The 23,526-nt window shown below is 49.3% G+C and overlaps 1 protein-coding gene across 3 annotated transcripts in view; it reads left to right on the forward strand.

The window, feature by feature from the left end:
• The window catches only part of SYT6 (synaptotagmin 6), a 64,404-nt gene extending 41,535 nt beyond the window's left edge, over positions 1–22,869 (forward strand). Inside the window, exons 3-7 of one of the 3 annotated variants that reach the window (XR_001109678.2) lie at positions 8,359–8,479; positions 13,292–13,463; positions 14,655–14,805; positions 18,397–18,465; positions 20,095–20,178. Coding sequence is in view for 1 of the 3 variants with exons in the window: in XM_012466632.2 (XP_012322055.2) it covers positions 8,359–8,479; positions 13,292–13,463; positions 14,655–14,805; positions 20,095–20,166 (516 nt within the window). In the remaining 2 variants the exon portion in view is untranslated. Of the gene's footprint in view, positions 1–8,358; positions 8,480–13,291; positions 13,464–14,654; positions 14,806–18,396; positions 18,466–20,094 lie in introns of all 3 variants that reach the window. The other 2 variants (XR_001109679.2, XM_012466632.2) reach the window with 2 other exon arrangements.
• The last annotated feature ends 657 nt before the right edge of the window (positions 22,870–23,526 follow it).

The following is a 23,526-nucleotide window of genomic DNA, read 5'->3' on the forward strand; positions in this document are numbered from 1 at the left end:
GGCTTGGGGGTGCCCTCTCCTCCACGGGGCAGTCCTTAGCTCTGTGTCCACACGGCAGGGTGAAGCAGGAGTAGACTGAATTGATTTAAGAAGCCTCAATTCTGGTTGATCATTTATTCATAATGCTGCAAGGCCCGTGGGGCAGAGAAGCACTTGAGAGTAAAAGCAGGCATGGAGTTCAGAACAAACAGAACCTGCCCCAGCACCCAGCAGGAAGCCCCGCGTCACGACAGACACATCCCGCCCTTCCACCCCCAGCATTCTTGCTGATGCTCTAAGAGCCCGGGCCTGAGGAGGAGCAGGCAACCAACTCACGTCACCCAGGCCGGTGTTCACAGCAGGGCCCCCCTCTCAGCACCCCAGAAAGGAGTGCCCACTCCCACAGCTCCTCTATCCCAGGCAAGCACTGAACCAGTCACGGGGACGTGGGGTGGGTAGAATGTCAGTCTCCACCCTCCTGCAGCCCCTGATCCCGCAGGGTATCACATCCTGCCGGGTTCCTCTTGGAAGTCCTGCCTTCACCTTCGGGCAGTTGTAAGAGTTCTCCCTTGGCCTTTACCACTCACTCATGGGCGATGGGAGCACAACCCCAGGCCAGACCAAGGGAGTCAGAGGAGGTGACCCAAGAGGAGGTGACAGGACAGCTGGCCTGGAAAGATAAGTGTTGTCCAGGATGGTCAGAGGGACGGAGAGGTTAGTTCAGGCAGTAGAAAGAGCAAGACGAAGGCATGAAGGTGGGAAAGATCTTGGAGCGTTTAGGGGGGCCGAGTCATCGAGAGGCAGGATGGTGTAGTGGCTGAAAGAGGGATCCCTGAAGCTTCTGTCCACATCCTGGCTGTGCCATTTAGTAGCTGTGTGCCCTTGGGCCAGCAGCGTAATCCCTCCATACTTCTGTGTCCCCAGGTAAAAAGTGAGGATAATAATAAGAGCTGTCTCTTAAGGCTTTTGTTAAGATTTTATGGCATCGTATGTGTAAGCGCTTAGGGCAGGAGGCACTCAGCAAACACTCAATGTCATGGTAACTATGGCTGGAGGGTAGGGCACCGGGGGCAGAACCGTGAGAGGTGAGGCTGGCTAGAAAGGGGAGGGCTACCCCGCGAAGAGGTTTGAATGCCATGTGAGTCTGGATTAGTGACTTTCATGCTGGCTCCTAAAAGTTCCAAGGAGATAGCACGAGGGGTTGAAGATGCGCTGGGTGCCCTGTTTCTGATCCACTTTTCAGCTACTGTATATGATTGGGTTGTTGGATGATACTTCATCTGAAGAAGAGGCTTTCCAACTACAAAACACGTGTGAAATGGGAAGCCACTGAAGAATTCCGAGCAGGAGAGCGACCTCCTGGTTACAGCAAGGAGGATGGATTGGAGGGGGTGGGCAAGGATCTGGCAGAGATGGTGCAGGCCAGAGCTGAGGTAGTGCAGGGGGATGGGAAGAGAGGGCCTCAGAGTTTGGGGACAATCAGAGAGAAGCGCCGAAGCTCAGAAACTGAGTAGCAGTGGAGGGCGGGGCGTCTGAGCTCACACTCACTTTCACCCTGCCCTGACACCCATTCTTTACAAGCTGCTGAAGTCTAAAACTGCCGCGAGCCCTCCAAGGGCTCTGCTTTTCATAGGAAGTAAAATCCCCCAGCACTTCCAAGTCCTCCCTTTACCTCCCTGGTACTCTCTGCGCACCTCGGTACCACAGCCACCATCTGCCTCCTCGAGCCAGACCTCTAGCGCTCCTTGCTAGCCCCTCTGTCGAGAGCTCTCCTTCCACTCCTGGCTGCTCCTCCCCATCTTTCAGGGCCACTCTGGGTAAAGCGGCCCCACACCCCACTCGCTGCCCTCGGGTACCATCTTGCCGAGTGCACTTTTATCCTCCTCCCCTAGAATGTCTCTGCGAACCCTCCAACATTTAGTGGGTGTGCGACGAATGACACACGTGAAAATGGTCTCTGGTGTGGGTGTCTGGGTGGAAGGTGACACGGTGGACTGAGTAGGAAGTAGAGAAGGAAGGGCAGGGAGGAGTGGAGTCTGTTTCCCATCATCTGCAGAATCAAGGACAGACTCTCAAGTATGGCCTACTAGGCAGGCGAGGCTGGCGCTTGCCTGGGGCCCTGTTTCTAGCCTCATCTGGGAGCTCTCCACCCTGTCATCACCATGCTCTCTAGCCACAGGGAACCTTTCAGGCCCCCTGGACATTCCCTGCCCCTTCCGTGTCTGTAGGAACTGTTGATCCCTCTCCATAGAAAATAAGCAAAAGCCCTTGCTTGCTTTTTTCTGCCAGAAATCTTCTTTTACTCACCTTTCTAGATCCTATCAAATATCACCCTCTCTGGGAAGCCTACCTTGAAATCCGGGGCTGAGTTCCTTGTTCCTTGCTCTGCTCGCCCGCGTGTTGTCCACACCTCTATTATTACACCCATCAAACCAAACAGTGCTACTTACTGATATGCCTTTCTCTTCCCTGCCCCTGTTCCAAGACCGTGAGCTCTTTATAATAGTAGCAATAATTATAATAGCAGCCAGTACTTACTAAGCACCTACCCTGTGCCAGCCACTGTGCTAAGCAGTTTGCACAAATTACCTCATTCAGTCTCTAAGAGGTGGGTCCTATATTCATCCCACTGTACAAGTTAGGAAGCCAAGACCGTGAAAGGTTAAGCAAGCCATACTACTCTCCTAAGCCTACTTTCTCCTAAGAGAGTAGCATGTCTCCTAAGAGAGTAGTATGGCTTATTTACCTTTCATAGTCTTGAGAGCTGGAAGATGGATCTGCCCAACCCCAAATCCACGTTCTCAACCATTTGTTCATTAGCCAGTATTTGCTGAGCACCTGCTACACATCAGGCACTGGGCTACACATGAAAGGTATAAAGATGAATAAAACCAGACCCCATTCCTGCCTTCAGAGAGCGTACGATCTGGTGAGAAACACAGACATTCATCATGTAATCCCCAAATCAACATAAAAGTTATAGTTGTAATGTATGCTACGAACAGGAGGCCTGTGTTGCTATGGGGGAAGATACCATGGGAGCTGGCTCAGCTCCAAGTATCTGGCTTCCACGTCTGACTCTTCTCTGTACCCCTAATACTGAGCCCCAGGCCTGCAATGTGGGGTTGCTCAGTGAATGTTTCTCTATCCACTGGAGTCCAACTGGCTTCCACCCCATCTCTCTCCCAGCGCCCCGACCCTCCCACAACCCCTAGGGAACTGAGCAGCACTTCCTGCCCAGTGCTTCTGAGATCTTTTTAGTTCTCCTACGGCTTTCCTGAAAGTGGAGCGGATGCTTCTCTGCTGATGATGAGAGATTCAGACAAGCCACTTAATGACTGAGAGACTAAAAGTGTTCTGTAAGAAATAGGGAAGCATTGTTCTTACTTTGCTTTGCCTGCATTCCCAGGACGGACTCAGAGGCACTGACACTACTCACTGCTTATTTAGGAGGAAGCATGGCTGGCCTTGGAGAAGAACCAAACATTTGAGGGGCAATGGGGACTAAAGAAATGGGAGCATTTGGATTTCAAAATGAAATTGCTAGATTCCTTGAGGTGAGCAATAGAGGCCACTTAAGCATCCCTGGGTCATCTCAGTTGGCGATGGCTGGTAGATTTTTCCAGTTGGAATCTTGGGTTCTCATGGCTGGAGGGACCTTGAGGATACATCATCTCATCTAGAACAACCCCTTCACTGTATAGCCCAAGGACCAGAGAAGGGAAATGACCTGCTCAAGGTCTCACAGCTAACTGGGGGCAGAGGATCTAAAGTCCAGGTCTCCTGATTCATGGTTCACTGCTCTTTCGTGGGCAGCCCGCAAATAGGATTGCTTTTCCTATGCCCAGGACTATGTGACTGTATCAAGGAGAGAGAAGTGTTTTAATCAGTGGTTGCAGATGGGCCGCTGGGGAGGCAGGGAGTGCAGTGTTGTGCAATGGATAGGTGGGCCCTTTAGAATCTTACTGTCCGGACGCCCACGCCCTGAGCACTGCAGCCAAGGAGAATGCTACTATTATGGGCAGCGACGTCAAGTTGCACTGAAGGACAGGTTTCTCCAGAAGCCAACATCCTGGTTTCCCCTCCCCTGGCAGCAGGTCCACCTCCTGCAAGCACCAGCCAAGACCTTCCGCCAGCTGCTGCTGAGCCCAGACCTACCCTCTCAGCTCCTAGGTTAGGAGTCTAGAGGGCGACGCTGGCTCCTGCTGCTTTCTGGACAGCAGTGACCTCTCCTGCACCAGAGAGCTCATTACCAGTCGGGGGCCCTAAGGCAGCCTCTCCTGACAGCAGGTGAAGATGAAAGCAATAATGTGCTGGCTGTTCTGAAGCCCCCGGTAACCCTGGTTTTATTGAAGTCCAAAGTCTCGAACACCTCTAATGAGGATAAAAGGCTGGTAAGCCATGTGGGATTCAACTGAAACCTCTTCAGAGCAGGTAGTGCAGAGAGAGGACCTGGTGAGGGCCGAGCTGGGGCCCGACTTTCCAGCGAGAGAGTGACGAGCAGGAGATGCTGACTCTCTCTGTTTGCTCAGCTCTCATCTCTTATTTACTCAAAATTAACCTGTTTATTTTTCCTTATTAAATAATCCAGTCCTCTGCAGGGGAACAGGAAGCCAAGAGCTGCTGACTCGCCACCAGGCACCGTGAGGGCAGCCACCCGCCGCGGAAGCCCCCGGAGCCAGGCTTTGGACTTCTGGCCCTGGTTTCCTCTCTGCCTCCAGGTCACAGTGGGATCTTGGGCCAGTCCTTTCACCTGACTGCGCCCGTGGATGGAGAGAGCAGTTCACTTTTAGGTGCAGGGGCCATACCACACTGCAGACTCAGCACCTGCATGTCCCCAGCTGGCACAGTCCTATGAGAAAGGGCAGGAGTCCTGCAAAATCCAGGGAGGTCTGCGGGTCACTGCTCCCCTGGAGGGAGCCATCCTTGAGAGCATTTCATAGAGCCTGGGATGATGCTGTTTACCCCGAGGGACCCCTCATATCCCAGGCAAGCCTCCCAGGTCCGTAACAAATCACTCAGACTCCCCCAGATGAGACAGTCTATGAAAGCACAGGCAACTCTGCATCTGTAGGACACGGTATGGTGGGGAAATGGTGACAGTGGCCCTTTGTTCACTCATTCCCTCTCAGAGGGGCCACAGAAGCTTCCAGAGTTCTTCCCAGGGCTCTAACTTGATCACAACACTACGCAAAGAACCACTCCTTCCCGAGTTCTTTTACTAAAATGTAAGCGCCCCTTTCTGTGAGCATTTCTGTAGCTGCTCTGTGTCCTGCTGGGCACGCTGAAGCACAAGCAGGCACAAAGCAAGGACCCTGTCCCAAAAGGGGCTCTCGTCACTAGATGCTGGGGGGAACAGCTGCAGAGCAAAGGGGACTTGGTGGCTCCCATGAGCTGTTCAGGGACAGAAAGCCCTGCAGGGGTGTGGGGGAGAGATGCTCGCTATGGTCTGGACCCGGGGCGAGGGCCCGTAGGGGTGTGGTGTGGGGGCGTGATGTAGGTATCGGAGTATCCAAGCCAAGAGGAGAAGGGCAAAAAGGAAAGACCAAAGATGTACCAGCCGTGTGGGGCGGAGGGTTGGCATAGACGAGGGAGGGAGCCGCAGGCAAGGAGGTTAGACAGGGCCCAGATTCTGGAAGCCCCAAGTGCAAGCTAAGAAGATGAGGCTTGATCACACAAGCCAAACAGGGGGAGCCGCTGAAGGTGTTTGAGCAGCGGCACTGATATAGGAAAATCTGGCACCAAACCGCTCACCAGTCGCACAGCCTTGGGCCAGTTATTTAACTTCACAAAACACTCATTTTCTCCCGTGTGCAATAGGGATGATGAGAGACAGCACCTGCCTCATAGGGCTAAGGTTAGACTCACCCAGGTAAGCTAGCAAAGTACTTAGCAGCGGCCTGGCACACAGTGTGTGTCCAGTGGGTTGGTTCCTAGTACTGTGCTCACTGAATCTAAAGGGTTTCAGTAACTCGGGGCTTGGAGGGTTATTGAGGGAAATAAAGGGGCTTCTCTTCGTACTTCTGGGCCTCTGTGAGACATGGAATATTTAGCCAGATGTGACGCTGATCTGCCCCCTGCCACAGGATCAATACCAGGGCACAGGGCACTTGCTGTGTGTCTCTCTCCTGACTCGGGGCCTAGGGAGCCAGGGGATGTGCCCGAGGGAAACGGGAACCCCAGCACCTTCCTTCTTCTAACTGGTTACGCCCCACTAGACCATCTGCATGCCGAGGATGGAGACTCTCCACAAAGCACGGTGCCTGTGGTAGGCACTCTAAATGTGAGTAGAAAAACAAATGAACAAGGGGATGGAGTGTGAGCCAAGGTGCAGAAGGGTTGGGGGGCCCTTGAGCTGCTTCCTAGGTGAACTGGAGGGCATTGTTCAGAAGTGGAGTGCAAGGAGCACTCCCCAAGAGTCAGGAGTCCAAGCAGCTGGCAAGGCTCGTAAACCTGAGCAAGTTCTTCGTCTGTGAAATGGAGGGGAGAGTGCAGAAAGCCCTGCCTCAAGGAGTTGCTGGGAGCTTCACGGCTGGAAGTGCTCCTCCTGGAGGTGGTGCAGCTGGCTCTGTGGAGGCCACGGGGTTCTGTGTGCCAGAGGGGTGGCCGTCTCCACGGCGGGCCCAGCCCTGGCCGCAGCCAGTCCCTTCCTGGAAAGCTGGGGGCATTCACCTTCTGCTGTACTGGAATTTGATTTGGGGGTGATTTTATTTAGGAGCATGGACAAAAAGACAAATCTAGGGCTAGGAAGGGGTAGGTGTCAGGGCCACCTAGAGGAGAGTGTTGGGAGCGCAGGCTCTGGAGGTGGGGGAGACAGGCCCTGACTTATTCTCCAGGGGAGACCAGGGCTCTAGGAGGCTCCAGGAGAGGTGGCTCTTTGCAAGGACAATGTCACCTGGTGTCACCCTTGCCTCCTCTCTTTCCCGGAAGTCATGACCTCCATAGGGAGCCCTTCTCTGGCTAAAAATTCAACAGCTATAGCCTCCCGCTGGTCATTTTATATTCCCCTTCTCTGCCTTTTTTGTTTCCTTGATACTTTTGACTATCTAACTTATTTGCTTACCCCTTTCCTTGTCCTTTGCCCTAATGTAAGTTCCACTCATAAAGATGGCAACAGCAGACACTAGGGACCGCTAGAGTCAGGAGGGACAGAGGGAGGGAGGAAGGAGGGTAGGTTTGAAAAACTAACTGTTGGGTGCCATGCTCACTGCCTGGGTGGTGGGATCATCTGTACCCCAAACCTCAGCGTCACACAATATTCCCGTGTTACAAACCTGTACATGTACCCCCTGAATCGGAATCTAAAATAAAAGTCAAAATTATTTTTTAAAATGTAAGCTTCATGAAGACAGGGATTTTTGTCTGTTTTGTTGTTTCCTATGGGCCAAGTGCTCAGATCAACACTTAGCACATAGAAGGTGCTCAATAAATATTCGTTGACTGAATTACTGAATGGGTGGAGGGATAGCCTCATCTGAAATCACCGTAAACCCTGACCTTCTCCACCTCAAACCTGATTCTGGGAGGAAACATCTCCATATCTTGGAGTCCCTCCTCAAACCTGCAGGAGAAGGCTTCCATGACAGCACCCTCCTTCATCAGATGGAGGAAGCAACCTGGCATGGCACTGTTTAATGCACAGATGGGGGTGCTTACTGTCTTTGAGGTTTTTCTGTGCTGAAGAAACTCCCAGGAATCCCTGGCCATGATGATTCTGGGGGCGGGAGAGGCAGCAGAGCGTGTGCTCTGTGCTGGGCTTCTTTTTAAAGGATGACCACATTTAAGGAAAAAAGACAAAGTGGACCTGAGGCCTGGTATCAAACACTTACATCAAATGGGATGGCAGGTGTTTGTCTCCTTGGTTGGCAGTGATTGACAAAGAATGACTGCACTGAGGTGCAGAAGCAGAAAAGAATCATGGACCTGCTGGGAGAGGGGACACCTGAAGGCTAGGGCATGCATCTTGTCCAGGACACTGGCATGACCACATGCTTGGATGGGCGGGAAGTCAAGGGGGTCAGTGACTGAGAAGGGGGAGCTGGAGGAGAACAGGAAGAGGCCATAAAAGGGCTGGTGGTTGGAGGCTGCAGCCAAGGGCTGCACGGAGAGCAAGTCAGGCCAAAGCAGAACGGCAGGGACCAGAGTCAGAATGTGGTTGACACTGAGAGGGAATATTGGAAGGGGCAAATTGCACTGAAGAGGCAATATTGTTTTCATTGCCTTTTATACCTGGTTACTCGCAGCGTGGCGCCCAGTCCCTTGGTCTTAGAGACACGGCACTGTGTCTCCAAGAGCCTCCTCCTGACCCCAGACACTGCACAGGACATGAGGCCCGTGGCCTGCAAGCCCTCATCTGCCCTCTTGTCTGCTTCTTTGCAGGAAAGCGTGGACTTGGGAGAGATCATGTTCTCCCTCTGCTATCTGCCCACAGCAGGCAGGCTCACCCTCACGGTGATTAAGTGTCGGAACCTCAAGGCGATGGACATCACGGGCTATTCAGGTACCTCTCTTAACCCGAGTGGCCTGCCAGCAGCCCAGACATTAGGATTGGGAAGGGTATTCGGGGAGAGGGGGAAAGAATTGTCAGCATTCTTAGAAGTACCAGCTCTGGACGCAAACTGCCTGGATCCGAACTCCAGTTCTGCCACCTCCTTGCTGTGTAAATGCTTTGGTTTTCTGGTCTGAAAAGCACTCTGGGAGGCCGAGGTGGGTGGATCACGAGGTCAGGAGATCGAGATCATCCCGGCCAACATGGTGAAATCCTGTTTCTACTAAAAATACAAAAATTAGCTGGGCGTGGTGGCATGTACCTGTAGTCCCAGCTACTCGGGAGGCTGAGGCAGGAGACTCACTTGAACCTGGGAGGCGGAGGTTGCAGTGAGCAGAGATGGCACCACTGCCATCCAGCCTGGTGACAGAGCAAGACTCAGTCTCAAAAATAAACAAATAAACAAACAAATAAAATAATAATAATAATAATAATAATACCTTCCGTGGGTTGCTTTCAGGAGAAATGAGTTAATTGGTGTAAATGTTCAGAATGGTGCCTAATACATATAAGCACTCAGTAACCATCATCTGTTACTGTCATTCTTTCTCGTAGAAGAGAGAGATAATAAGAAGTAAATGTATAGGATTTAAAAATTAAGAATAAGTTTTCTTGTTTATATGAGGCCCCGGGTTATGACAAGTTTGAGTGTGTAAATGTTTGTCGGTCCATGCAGGCCTATGGCAGTGGTTCTATACACCGAGCCAACGAAACAAATCCACTGAAAAGCAAAACGCATTTGTATTTGAGGCTTTGCTGCAGGCCTCCTGGCCTCAGCCTCAGCACGAAGATAGCTGCTAGGTACAGCAGGAACATAGAAATAGAGTCTTACTCTAGCGGCAGAGGAAATGCTTGTTTGGGGGCAGCTGCACAGAGTTCTGCAGGCTGGACGTAGAGTCAGAAGTTTGAGTCTCCTACAGTTCTGCAAGTTGTTGTGGAATAAGTAGCTTGAGTCCTGAGAGCCTCCTTCCCTCATCAGCTCAGACTGCTCTGAGGAGTGAAATGAGGTGAAACCTCCCAAAGAATGGGCACATAGGATGGTCTGGGCTGCGCTTGGAATTGCAAGTGTAGACAAAAGCTCGGTTTGTTTCCCTAGATCCCCCCGTTCTTCTGCTCAAGAGGCTCTCAATGACTCAGCTTTGCAACATGAAACCACTCAGGAGGTGATTCTGAACTTAGATGGGAATATATTAAAGATTTTTCCTCATATTTGCTTTGTATTTTTTATTATTTGTTGGAAAACTCCTAAGTTGTGGAAGAAGGTATTTGAGTTTGGAGACTTATTTACTCCTCCAGCAGAGGAGTAGCTTGAGTCTTCTGTATAATCAGTTGCTGGAAGGAGGTGATGCCCCAGCCAAAAACACCTGGCTCAGGTGTAACCTAGTGCGGCTGGACAAAGAGGAGGTATCAGGCCTTGAAAACTAAAGTTTCAGGACAAGATGGTCAGGGAATCCTAGAGTAACCTGTGTTTGTTGCAGCTCCGAGTGCATCGGAGCTACCCACACACATCAGGACGTGGGGAAGAGATTAACTGACCTCTTCTGGCCTGGGAAATGCTTAGGCAGCAGCAAGTCAGCTTCCCCTAAAATATAGCCAATGTAGATTTCATTTTAATACCAAAATAAGTGCATAACAGGGAAGAAAATTCACTGAAGACTCTTGAGGCTGCTGAGGGAAATAGGATTTTGCTGCCTAAGTCCCCACACTATCTTCTCTGGTGTAATTAAATTGATGGGCTGGAGAGAAAGCCGGTGGTGAAGTCGCTGAGGTCATCACAAATGCTGCTCTGAATCAGAGGGTTTGGAGTGTGAGATTTTTTTCATGCTAAGTTCTGACCTCCCTCTCACAATTGCCCCTCTTTTCGACCTGGGTTTGGAACCTGGTATTAAACGTTGGCTTGATTCCGAAGACGCAAGGGTCCTCTTTTCATGACAGACTTCTGTCTGTTTTGTTCATTGATGTAACCAAGTATCAGGAGCAGTGGGTAAAACATAATAAGCATTCAATAAATAGGCACTGAATGAATGGATGGTTGAATTTACAGCATGAGGAACCTGTCCCAAGGGTAAAGCAGAGGGGGTGTGCTTGCTAGGAGCCTCTCAAACTAGATCTCCTGTTCTTGAGGATGAGTTTCAGTTTGCCCTCAGCCCAGACTTATTTGATGTTGGACTAAGCTGGGAGTGAATGGAGCTTGTTAACTGCCTATTCCTGGATTGTGTGGCACTGACATCTAAAACCCAGGATCTTCCTGTTCTCCATGATCTAAACTAGCCCTGAACCAATTCTCTAAGCCTATCTGCTAGAACCATGACACTAAAAATAGCACAAAATAATAATAAGGACCAGTACGCTACAAAGGGGTGGTGAGTGCATTCTAAATGCTGAATTTTGATGGCTCCCATGACAATGAGGCTGAAATACACCGCATTCTTTGTGTCCCCTCCCCCAGCTGCATAGAGCATCATAGGCTGTTAGAGAGGAAGGACCTCCAGGATCATCTGGGGCCAGCATTCCACTAGAAACCACAGGCTTTTGCCCCAGAAAAGCCTAGGGAACAGTCATCTGCCTGCTTGGCTTCATGGATGCTGGTGAAAGTATTGGTTCCTGCAAGGGAAATATGTCCACTGAATTTTATAGATTTCATATGCAGCCAGGCACAGTGGCACATGCCTGTAATCCCAGCTACTCAGGAGGCTGAGGCGGAGGAATCGCTTGAGCCCAGGAGTTCGAGACCAGACTGAGCAAAATGGCAAGACCCTGTCTCTTAAAAAAAAAAAAAAAAAAAAATGGGTATGCCGGCCAGGGGCAGTGGCGCATGCCTGTAATCCCAGCACTTTAGGAGGCCGAGGTGGGCAGATCACCTGAGGTTCTAAGGTCAGAAGTTTGAGACCAGCCTGGCTAACATGGCGAAACCCTGTTTCTACCAAAAATACAAAAAATTAGCCGGGTGTGGTCGCGTGCACCTGTAATCCCAGCTACGTGAGAGTCTGTTGTAGGGGTGAACAGAGTTGGGGAAGGCTGCTAAAGCATTTATCCAGTGGCCCATGGGACAAGTGGCTCTGCATCTATTTTTCCAAGCTTCATGATACGGAAATCTGCTCTTACATGCGAGTGTGTGGAAATAAGGCAGAGCAGGGGAGTGAGACAACGCCTAAGCAACCTCAAGTCTCGAGCCACTTTGCAAGGCAAAGTACATCCTTACAGAGTTTGCAAGCTGCTGTGTTAAAGACAGGTCTTGGGGCTAGCTCTGCCCATCTGTCTACCTGGACCTGAACAATGTCCTGGGGCATATCCATGGAGAATGGAATCTGTGAAAACCAGGAAGCTGTCTCATGCCAGTTCTCAGAACTGCTACTTCCTTTTTACTGAAAATCCCCCTGAGACAAGGTTTTTTAAAATGTGCAGTTAGAGACAGCAGGCCGATTAAACACTTCATGGTCTCCCCATAAACCCAACCTCATGTCCCCGTAGTTAAGGCATAGCTACTGCTGTCACATGGATTAGTTGCAGCTCTACGGAAATGCCTTTAAGGCTTGGGGTTTCCGATCAGGTGCTGCAGTTCTCCCTTGTTTCCACTGTGGATATGTGCCTCATCTGCCACCTGGATGATGCCAGGGAGTCCAGGGGCCTAGTGGGTGTTCGATGTCCAGGAGATAGAACCATACGCCTATGAGTCACAGAGCTGGGGAGCAGCTGCTCAGCTCCTGACAGATTCACAGGAGCCCTGGCTTCTGGGCAACAAGGTGTCTCAGCGCATCAGCATCTCAAAAGCTATCATTACCTGTGAGCCGCCCTCCCATTTCTTGAGCTGCGCGGCATAAATAACAATTATGATGCTGACCGGGACACCTGTGCTATGAGATACAATAGGTGTCACTTCACTTGGATGAGGAGAAAATTTCAGGGTAGAAAGATGACCAAGAAATACCCATTCAGAAAACTAAAGAAAACAAAAGGGTGGGAGGCACGTGGAAGTTCAACAAAAGCTTATCTTGGCAGGGTGGAGAGAATCCAAGATACCACTGAGAAAGGAAATGTCAACCAGCTGCCCTGAGTCTCCCCGGGCCACAGCTCCCTCCGCCTCCACCGCCCAGAAGTGTGCAGGAAACGGCTTCCAGGGAAGCAGAGAGCAGGGCCACTTCCCACCTTGTAGATGCCAGATGGAAATAAGATTATTGAGACAATGGGACCCATAATTATGTTGTCAGGTGGGGAGGACATGAACAGCATCATGACCATTGCTGTTCATTTCACTCTGACACATTGTGTCTCCTTGGCCATCGTTGAGTCCTATTTTTTCCCTCCCCCGCAACCTTTATCCTTGGGTTTATAATTCTGGCAAAACAAAAAAGCCACTCAGAGAAAAGGATTCCACATAGGTGAAAGAAATCGTGTCACTGTTCAGCCTCATCACCCTTTTGAGTCAGCCAGCGGCTGGCGAGCTGGGATCTAGGGCTGTGAACCGCGTACCCATCGGCAGGTGTCATGTCTGATTTGGGGCCAGCTTCCCCATTAGTAAAAGTCCATTAGGCGCTCTCCCAAGAATACTGAGGTAGCTAAAGACTCTGCATTTATTAAGCACAGAGCCTCCTCAGAGACAGGTGTGCTACATAAATACTAGGTGCTTTAATTATTTTAACAACCCACTGATACCATCTGATGAGCAGCAGTAGATCTAGGGTTTCGGTCCCTTTGCTGCAAATGATGTTTGCGGACATCTGTTTAACACACTCCATTCCCTTTCCTCTGCCCCCATTGGCACAGATCCCTATGTCAAAGTGTCCCTGCTTTGTGATGGGCGGAGGCTGAAGAAAAAGAAAACAACCATAAAGAAAAACACTCTCAATCCCGTCTACAATGAGGCCATCATCTTTGACATTCCCCCGGAAAACATGGATCAAGTCAGCCTGCTCATCTCAGTCATGGACTATGATCGGTAGGTAGGCGTCCCAGAGGGACGTACCACTCCAGTGCAGCACACGGCTCCTTGACCTTAGACCTTGCGGTTCAGGGCTCGGCTTTAGGGTTCAGGCCTCAAATCTGTCTGCACTTAAGAAGAGTAGAGGAGTTTGAGGAAAAGCATGGATTCCCCCTTAGCAAAGAGTTCAAAGTTCTTTTCCCAACTGTCCTAGTTCCATCAGGGGCAGCTCTAGCCATCAGTTTCCCTGAATTCACCCCTTATTATTCCCACTCTTCTATCTGGCACCAAGTCCTAGTATCTGGCCTTTGAAATGTCCCTCTATCCTCTCTATTTCTGCTGTTGCTACTACTCTCACCCTGGGATGGCTGTGCAGCCTCCTAGCTGACCCCTGCCTCCATCAATTCCAGCCCCAATTCAGCCAGCATACTAAGGATACATCTTCCCACATGACAGCTTTCTTCCTGGACCTTCCCTTCTCAAGAACCATCAATGGCTCCTGTGATCCAGGCTTTTCCTGTGCACTCTATGGCCTTCTGGACCCAGCATATCCATCCCATGGGATTTCCCCTTCCTCAGATATTTTTCTTCTCTTCCACACACCCTGCTCTTCCATCTAGGCTGGCTCAAAAACATTTTTCAACTGCTCCAGCCTCCATAACTCCTCTCCAGTTGTCACTTTAGTTAAAGGAGAAAGAAACCATGCAATAAAGCCTCAATTCGGGATTTTTAGCACAAGTTCTCAGGCGTAGTAGATGCTCGACGAACACACTTAAGGGATAATTGTTGTTCTTACCGAGTGAATAAATCACATTTCAGCCACTGGGCGTTTGGAGAAATGGTGCTCAGAGACTGTTGATTTATTTGCAAATGCAGATGTCTCAGTGAGGTTGTAATGTGCTGCCTGGGTCAAATAAGTGAAGAGACTTAGAACCTCTCACCTCCCAAACCCAGGTCATCTGCTCACCATTTCTTGAAATTTCAAACAAATTTATAACCTTTGCTTATCTGTCTGTGTTCAGTGTCCACTGAAGGGGACCAGGCAAAGCTTCACTGCCACTGACACCCTGAGGCCCTGCCAAGCATGTTTTTAGAGCTCAGAGTTCTGAGTTTCACCCACTGGGCAGAATCCTACCACCACCCCCACCAGACCTCCTTATCTGAGGCCATGTGTGCTAGCCAATGCTGGGACTTCTGTTTCTCCCTCAGAGTGGGCCACAATGAGATCATAGGAGTCTGTCGTGTGGGGATCAATGCTGAAGGCCTGGGCAGGGACCACTGGAACGAGATGCTGGCATACCCCCGGAAGCCCATCGCACACTGGCACTCCTTGGTGGAGGTAAAGAAATCCTTCAAAGAGGTGGGTGAGGTCACCTGGCCCTTGGCATGTTTGCTGCATGGCAGTGTGGGCTGGAGAATGGCAGTCGGCTGCAGTGAGACCCTCGGCCTTTTGTGGAAAGGTGGGCCTGGGGGCCACATGCTTCTTCCCCAGTGTGTAATAGGCTGAAAGGAATCAGAGGAAGAAGGTGGAGGCCGCTGTCACAAAGCCCCTGGTGTTGGGCATTTTGAAGGCAACACTGAGCTCTTAATGGAAAGCAAGAGCTTTGAAGAAGACTTCCCAGCAGACCACTGTGCCAGGCCTGAAATGCTTTCACAAAGCCTGTGGCCAAGTCAATCCTTTAGGAGAAAGCCCCGAGGGGGTGAGATCAGAGCTTGGCAAGACATTCTACCCCGGTCGTTCCCTGAGGCTCAAGCAAGGCCGTTACTTAGCCGTTTTCACTGCTTGAAAGGACATCCCAAGGAGCAGATTCCTCCTCTTCTGAATGTGGGTTCTCACCCTTATTGGGAAAGGGAGCATGGCCTCAAGGTATCACGCTTTCTGGCTAAAGCTGTGGGGCTGGGTCGCACTGGGTTCTGACAGAGACGTAATGGAGAGCACTGAGCTGGGGAGTCCTGAGATTTGGGTTCCAATCTTGGCCCCTCCAGACTTGCTGTATAATCTTGAACCTGTCACTTCTCTCTCAACTGCAAAGACAATATCCCTTTGAGTGATAACTGCAAACTTCACCACCCTCCACTGAACCCCACCGACTTAGGATCCTGTGTTCTATCACCTTGGTGGTCCCCAGGCCTGCTTTTTCTCAAATGGATTAGAAGTGTGGGTGACCAAACAAAGCTTAAACCTCACTCGTAATATCTCATACCTTGGTCTATATCCTAGAAAGCTGGGTGAATATTCTGTCATCTTAACAGGCTTCAAACCTAGCAAATCTAGAGAGCTGTATAAATTGGAAATTCTACTAGTACAAAAATAAAGCTTTATCCCTTCCACTGCATGGCCCCTTGGCTTAAAATGAGAGTCCCCTTCAAAACAGTGTCATCCCATCCCCACAATCTATGATACAGAGAAGTCAGGGCGGCAAACCCTGAGAACCCGCTGGCTCCCTGCCCTCTCAGGGAAGATAAGCCCATTTCCATCTGTTTCCGGCAGGGTGAGGTGTCTCAAGAGAACCTGAGAGCCAAGGGGATTGGACCTGTGGAAACACGGGTGATAGGGACCTCGGATTTGTGGGGGGGTCAGACTAACTGATTCACCTCCCCAGATAGGCGGTGTGTGCTCTGTGCAGCTCCTGCCCTGTGACCTTTGAGGCAGCATCGAGGGGTGAAAAGAAACAAAATTTCTGGCAGTTGAGGCTTCATAGCTCTGTCTTGTGGGTGCCTTGATTTTCCCACAGCTGTGGAGCTTTAATGAATGAGGCCAGTCCCTCAGCTCCCTCAGGGGAGCCCCTGCCCCTCTTTTCCAGAAGGCCCTTTCTGCAGAGTGTGGGTGAGGAACCCACAAAACAGGAGGCACTGCTGGGCAGAACACTAGACAACCTGCAGACAGCATCCAGCACCTCACTAAAGGCTGCGCTGGGTCAACCCAGGGAGGGGTCATGACAGCCCCCCAACCCCCACCCCTCTCTCCACCCGTTTATCATCCTTTGGTGATATTTAAGAATAGAACAAGTATACTAAACTGTTTATGGTGGCTTAAGGGGAGGGCATGGAATGACAGCTCAGAGGCCTCTAGTCAGCTGTAGGGCCTTAGAAAACTTACTGCCCCACTCTGGTCTTTGGGTTATTTGGTAATGAGGGGATAAGCACTTCCCAGCTTTACTTTCCTAGGAAACTCTGACCCTAAACGATGGCTGGGCCCATGGGCCCCCATCTTGTGCTGTGACTGCCTTTCTAATCTTGAGTCTGCAATAACCCATCCCTGTTACCAGGCTGGGCCTGCCTGTGGAAAATGGAAAGTGACAGAGCAGCGGCTACAGCTGGGGGTGGGGTGCTGAGGACCATGGAGGGGCCAGGACTTGGCCCCAGAATCACTCTCCTTCGTGATGAATACAACCTAATTAAGCCAAAGAATTGATTCCAAACCGCTGTTTCTTTGGTTTCATTGGTTCAGACTACAAAAGAAAGATAAAGTAGAATCAAGCCCTTGAAAATGAAGATTTGAGGAGACCGTAAAGGGAAAGTAACAGTATATGGAAAACAAAAGAGAATAAACGGATATCCTTTGGGTTTACTTTTTTCTTGACCTCGCAGGCCAAGCTCCCAGGAATGCCCCCTCCCCAACGCACGATCCCACCATTTTCTGCTCAGCTGATCATTCTCTGTATCAAGAAGCTGAAAATGGCACTCGTCTCGGCAACCTGGGATTTCTACGGTTCCCATTTGTTTAAAATTGTTGCCAACACATTTAGCTCCCGCAGTTTAAACACCTTTATTAAAATGCATGTAAACCCCCACAGGGCTGACATTAAGTAAGCACCTCGTGTCCATGCGATGCATTGTGTTTGGAGGTGATCCTCCAGCTCATCCTCAGAGCTCACATCCTGCCTTCTTTCGTTCCTGTTCTGGATATTGAGCAAGAGCTTTGCTCCTGAAACTTCTATCTCCCATTTGTATAATCATAAAGAAATCTCCTCTAGCTCCTGGGAAGATAAATGGCATCATATCTGCAAAGCATTCTGTATTTATCTTGCACCTTTCTTAAGGGATTTTCTTTAATCCCTTAAGATGAATTTGATCATTTCTTTTTTATTAATGAGAACAGAGGGCATCATACTTGTTTGCTTGTTTGGGGGCTCAAAATAAGGCTGAGGGGAACAAATTAACTGAAACGGTGTCTTTCCCTGCTGGGATTCTTTCATGAATAAAAATTCATCGAGTCATCACGAGTGGCCTTTCCCAGCTGCGGCACCGGCCCCCTTCCCTCTCAGCCCAGAGCCACGTGTCATCATTGTTACCACACACACAGGGCTGACTAGCGCTCTTCTCCAAGGCATTTTATTATGGGGGGCCAGGTTCAGATCATCTGCCAGAAATGTTACATCTCTGTTGGAACCTGACCCATTTCAGAGCAACAAAAGACCTTACTGGAACACAGGCATTCTGGAACAGTAATTTCCCTGTGTGCTGGGGACAGGTATGCTGCTATTTCAGAGCCACTGTAAGCCTCCTGGAATCATTTGCCTTCCCATGGTCCACAAACCCCATCTCCTCCCTTTGTTTATCTTCATGGGAAGACTTGGACTAGCAGGGGAGCCAGTGTTCCTTCTTCATTTGTTCTGGATAAACAGTTATGCTCCCTGCGACTACTCTGTGGGCTGTTATATAAAGGAGGAAAGACACTCAATGTAACCCTTTTGTGTTTTCTCCTGTGACCTTGCCAGTCAGTCAGGTTGTTTAAGTGGCATGCTTACACAGGGAAGAAGCCAGTGATTATAATGTACCTTTCACCAACAGTAAAGGTTGTAATAGAAAAGGAGAACCCCTAAAATGAAGGTCTGTTAAATGAGAGCATTAGTAATCATCTGTTGTCACCTTCTGGGTAAGAAACACAAGTCAGAAGCCATAGTGGGCTCAACAACCAGGCATTTATTGATCTAAAATATTTCACCAGGGAAAACCTCGGTTGTGATTTCATTCACGTGGATGCTGCAAGCAGAGAGACTGCCACCCGGAGTTAGGAGTAAGTACCTGGTGTGGACCCAAAGACGTTAGGTTGCTTACTACCTTTTGCCTCCTTCTTCCCCAGTGAGGCCAGATGCCGAGATCGCAGCAGGATGGAGTGGAAAGAACACTTAGCTGGGTGTTAGGAGACCTGGTTTCAGGTCCTGGCTCTGCCCCTAGCTAGCTGTGTCTTGACTTCTCTGTCTTTGTTTTCTTATTTGCAAGAACAAGAAGGTTAGACTAGATCGGCTCCCAAGCCTACCTCCAGTTCTGACATGCTAAGATTGCTCCAGTATAGGTCACATAATGGTGGTCGTCAATCCTTGATTGTCCGGCCCTTGCTTAGTCATAAAGACCTTCAGTTGGCCTGCACAGAGAGTCCTAAGGAGCCCATGAAGAATTGAGCCCAGAGAATGATAACAGAAGCTTTCCTTAGAATTGAAAGCATTAAGGTAGTTTAGTAGGTCTGGGTCCTTCCTCAACTTTGTGGGTCTCCCATCTACTCCCTAGGTGATGCTGGATGGAAAGTGGTCTATTCTCAGGTGGCTCAGCCCTTCTAGAAATGGCTGTACCGAGGGAGAACCACATCCTCCCCGACCCCGAGCCTCCATGCGTGCACAGATGCATAGTTGCAGCTTTTACTCAGCCCCACCATTCCACAGTGGAGACCGTCAGTGCTCATGAGAAGCAGAAGGGGCTGCACTTCAGGTTCAGGAAGGTCATCTTGACCACCTACCTACCTCTATCTATCTCTGGAGCTCTGTCCCGCAGACACCCAGGAGAGTACTGGGTCTCTTCAACCCACTCCAAGGATGGGTGAGCAGGGGACACTGACTCACTTTGAAGTTATTAATATAAAGCCACCAGGCAGGTCAATTCATGAGGTCAGATCCTTGCTCAGTATACATTGCTGTGGTTATGACTGCTCCAGCTATGTCTGGTTAAAGAAGGATTGAATGGCTCAAGTCCACCCAGCCTCAGCCCTCTCCTTCACTCCATTACGCCTCATTACATCACCCCTTTCACAGAGGGTTAGGGTCGGGCTGACAGGAGGCAGTCTGTGAACTAGGAGAGCTGGGGAGGAGAAAGGGGTTGCAGAAGCCAAGAAGGGTCTGCTCACACCTCTACCTCTCCGCAAGTCAGGTGCAAATGCCCACAGGAAGAATGAAGACTGAGGGAGACAGCTCAGAGCTAGAGCAGTATCAGGTTTTCAGCTGTACTATCAGCTCCCAGACAAATCGCTAATAATTCATGACCATGGGTTCTTGGCAGTAAGGGCATATTCTGCACACTGCCTCTTTCGCTACTAATATAATATGATTTTCAGTGTGAAAAATGGCTGAAGCACTCAGAAATGGTCCAGTCGTAGCACCTCATTAACACACACACAGACACACCCACACGCAGAGACACACACACACACACAGAAAGTTTTAATTATCTCTGCAGTAGGTCACTTTGAAAATCAGGTATTCCAACCTAGAAGCTCTAAGCTATTTCCCTTATATTTTTGCATGGCTGACAGCAAAATTCAAGAAAGCTTATGAGAAGCTGGGAAAGGTGAATTCAGTGCATGGGCCAGTTCAGTTTTGCAAGTTGAAATGTGAGTTCCTTTAGCAATTAATAACCAGATGTTCCCCCTTTGCAGTGGCAGGGCCGAGCTGCCAGCTTCGACAGTGAGAGCTCGTGCCCATCTCCGAAACCGCCTCCGACACCATGAGCTGCGCGGCCGAGTAACCCCAGCGGGACTCAGCAGTGTTCTCTTTGCACTTGTTCAACCGTCTAAACAGTGTTGTGCAGTCGCAGTGGCGGCAGCGGCCGTCGTCACTCCAGAGCCTTACCTGCTCCTGTGTAGGTCAAGGCCGAGACACTTGTCATGTGGTCAGATCTGTCATAGTCTTTTCTGTCTCCCAAGGTGATGTTTTTGTGGTTTTCACTTTTTATGGGTCTGCTGTTAAGAAAAGAAAAAAAAAAAGAATAGGAAAAGACAAAGGGCGGAAAGCCCAGAAGTTGGTTCTAGAAAATACAATATATAGTCTTTTGGAAAGAGGTGGATTGAGTTTCTGAAATGCTGTCTCTCCAGCAAGCTCCACAGCCCTGGAAAAGGAGGAGGCGCGGTGGGACTGCGGCCGGATTTTCAGTGCCCTGAAGGAATGAGATGAATTTATGGAAGGGCCTTTGTGGGGCGAATTACTAGCCTTTGAAGCTCTTTGCTGGTGTGACGTAAATCGCGTTGGGACCCTTAGTCCCATGTTGAAATCACAAGACCTCTGAGGCACCTGTGAGCCTTCAGCTGATGTGCAGGGTTCCTCGCTCACCTTCCTCGTTGGCTTTCCTCATGAATCGAAAATGTCTTGATTCCTCATGGGACCTTAGTCACTTTCTTTAGGAATGATTCCGCTGAAACTAAACATGCCATATGTTTTCTGATGCACCACAGTTAATGATCATATTTGTTTGAAAACAGGATCTTTGTTCTCAGAATAACCTTCATTGTAAAGTAAGAGAGATACATATGTTCTGGAATGATTTCTGCATTATACATAGCTTTATAATTCCATGAAGTATCAAGCCGCTGTTTAAAATGCCTAAACAGATTACAGAAAAACCTAGATTAAATGTTCTTTTCCAAATGGGGAGTTTTGAAATCCAAGTAGCAGTTTGAGTCTGTCTTTCTATGAAGAGTGTCTTTTTGTTTGAAACCAAGTCAGCGTAAGCCTCTTTCAGCCCCTTTGGCTCTGGGACAATATTCATCTTAAACTTTAGTTCTATAAATTACTAAGTACTTTTGTGTTGTTTGTTTCAGTGGTTGTGAGGGTTTCTTGTTTTCTTTAGATCTCTACCTTAGGCCAAACTCAGTTTAGGAAAAAACAATTATTTGAACTATCCTGTGTTGTAGTAGCACATTTCTGTTCAGTTAATAGTGGCCTTCCCCCAACCCCTAAAACCAGGTTGATGTGCTCAATCTCAGTTTGTACAACCCGAGTAAGCGCATGGAGGTGATTTTCTACCTGACTTGTGACTACGTAGTGCTAGTTTCCAGGGCTGTGTGTAATACTTGCAAGAGGCAAGTCTGCTGGAGAACCCCTTCTTTTCACAGTGGAAAGTCAAGAACAGAAAATCTGTTCGCACACCTGTGTCTTATTCTTTATATATGTTACATGCTAAAGGGGCAGCAGCCAATAAAGCGGCCCTGATTTTAAACCACGGTGTCAGATTTCTCTGCTGATATAACTCTGCATAGTATTTTCTAGCCCTAAAAATGACCAGGTTGGGCGTGAGCTAACAGGATATTGTGACAAAAAGAGTTTTCTGCTTAGAAAAGTAAATGTAGATAAACCTAAACTCTACCCCGTACTGAGCCTTGGGCTAGGGACTCGTGTAAAGATGACTTTTCTCCCCAAATATCCTGTGATTGGCAGGCCTTCCTAGTCCGGCAGTCCTGCATTTGGATGTTCTCCTGAGAGTGAGAAAAAACCCAAGGTCATGACAAGATTCCTAGAAGGTGACAAATTTCATTATGATTCTGACTCTAGACTGACCCCATCAAGACAGTCATTTCCATCGGTGAACAGATGCTGTGGGCCTTGCAGTTACAAAGGGGACAATTGCATTTCCTGGGTCATAAGGAACCTAGAAATTAGTTTGAGAAGGTCCTTCTGGAAGTGAACTCAAAATGCGTGTCCAGCTGTCACTGCTAAACCCTTAGGCAGGTGAGGATAACCCATTCTAACCTCTTGGAGAAGGGAATGTGATCAATGTGAATAGCAATAGCATTGCTCATCCGAGACATTCCTTTTATAGCCAAGCAGCTATCTCCCATGAGTGAACAGCCCAATGGTTTCAGAAGATCATTTCCTAAACAGATTCTAGCCAGCCCCACACCACCCTAGCCAGCTGCAAACCGCTGCTGCTCTAGCAGCCTTGGTCTATTCCTACAGGCTTGGGAGCCCACCCCAGGAAGGCTTTTAGCTCCTGCAGCCTCACCCCCAGCACCCTCAAGAGAGACTAGTCCTCAACCTGAATCATGAATGAAACCTGAACATCCACCAACTTCATTATCTAGCCCAATATCTCTCCCCTCACAGAGGAGAAAAAAATGAAATACAAAGTCGATCCATTTGTTGGCTTTCTCTGACCAGAGAAACCTCTCGGGTTGTTGCTGTGAGTGAGCTTTGATGAAGTTGTGATAACCAGGGCCATTTGCACATAGGTTTTTTTAAAAAACACGGAAAGTTCCCTTCTCCTTTACTTAGCAGTGTTTCTGGGCTGAAAGATGTCCTCCTCCCACTCTGCACTTACCCAGGACGTTAATTAATTGCATTGTCATTTAAAATATTATGTTGTTAATTACTGCTTTGTGTCTTCCCACCCCTGTCACAGCCTGGAGTTTTTATTCAATTAAATCTCTGTCTCTTGCCCATTTCTCTTGTCACTTTATGTTCCTGGGGTTTAGCAGCCAGCACACGCACAGGACATCGCAAAGCTTTTCTTTTCAATCTTTGCTTCACATAGATAACCACTTCCCTTTTATCAGTGGTAGAGCAGAAGGCCTGTTTGTTTTTTGTTCTGCTCAAGGAATACCTGTGTACCCCTTCAGGCTGGAATCCACCTGTGTTTTGTCAGGCTTGTGGCTCAGAGAGCATTTGGTGCACAGGGCTCCACTGTTCCCTCAGCTGTTCAGCTCAACAAGCAGTCCCTCCAGATGCTGAAGCTCCCCTCAGGGCGTGGACCATACACTCACTTTTGGGAAGTACAATGCTGTCACCCACCAGCAGAGGAATCCTGCTGGCCATTGTAAAACACAACTTGGCAAAGCCATGGAAAAATACTTTTGCAGCCTCAAAAATTAAAAAAAGAACATTCTAATGTGATAGAATAGCTCTCTGCTCGCCTGCAGCTTTTAATTAATTTAGAGAGCAGTCCGTAGAGAGGAGAGTGGAAGGGACCATCCATTCCTGCACAACTTTATCTAAATGAGGGGCGCTCCACCGTGAGAGGCCCAGCGAGCTGAACTGCTGAGAGCAGCACTCTCCTGCCTGAAGAGGCGGCCTCCCCTTGCCAGGGCCTTTCCATCAGG

Source organism: Aotus nancymaae, unplaced genomic scaffold (assembly GCF_030222135.1).
Source record: "Aotus nancymaae isolate 86718 unplaced genomic scaffold, 86718_ANA_hifiasm-v0.15.2.pri h1tg000007l, whole genome shotgun sequence".
In the NCBI taxonomy this organism is placed as follows: domain Eukaryota; kingdom Metazoa; phylum Chordata; class Mammalia; order Primates; family Aotidae; genus Aotus; species Aotus nancymaae.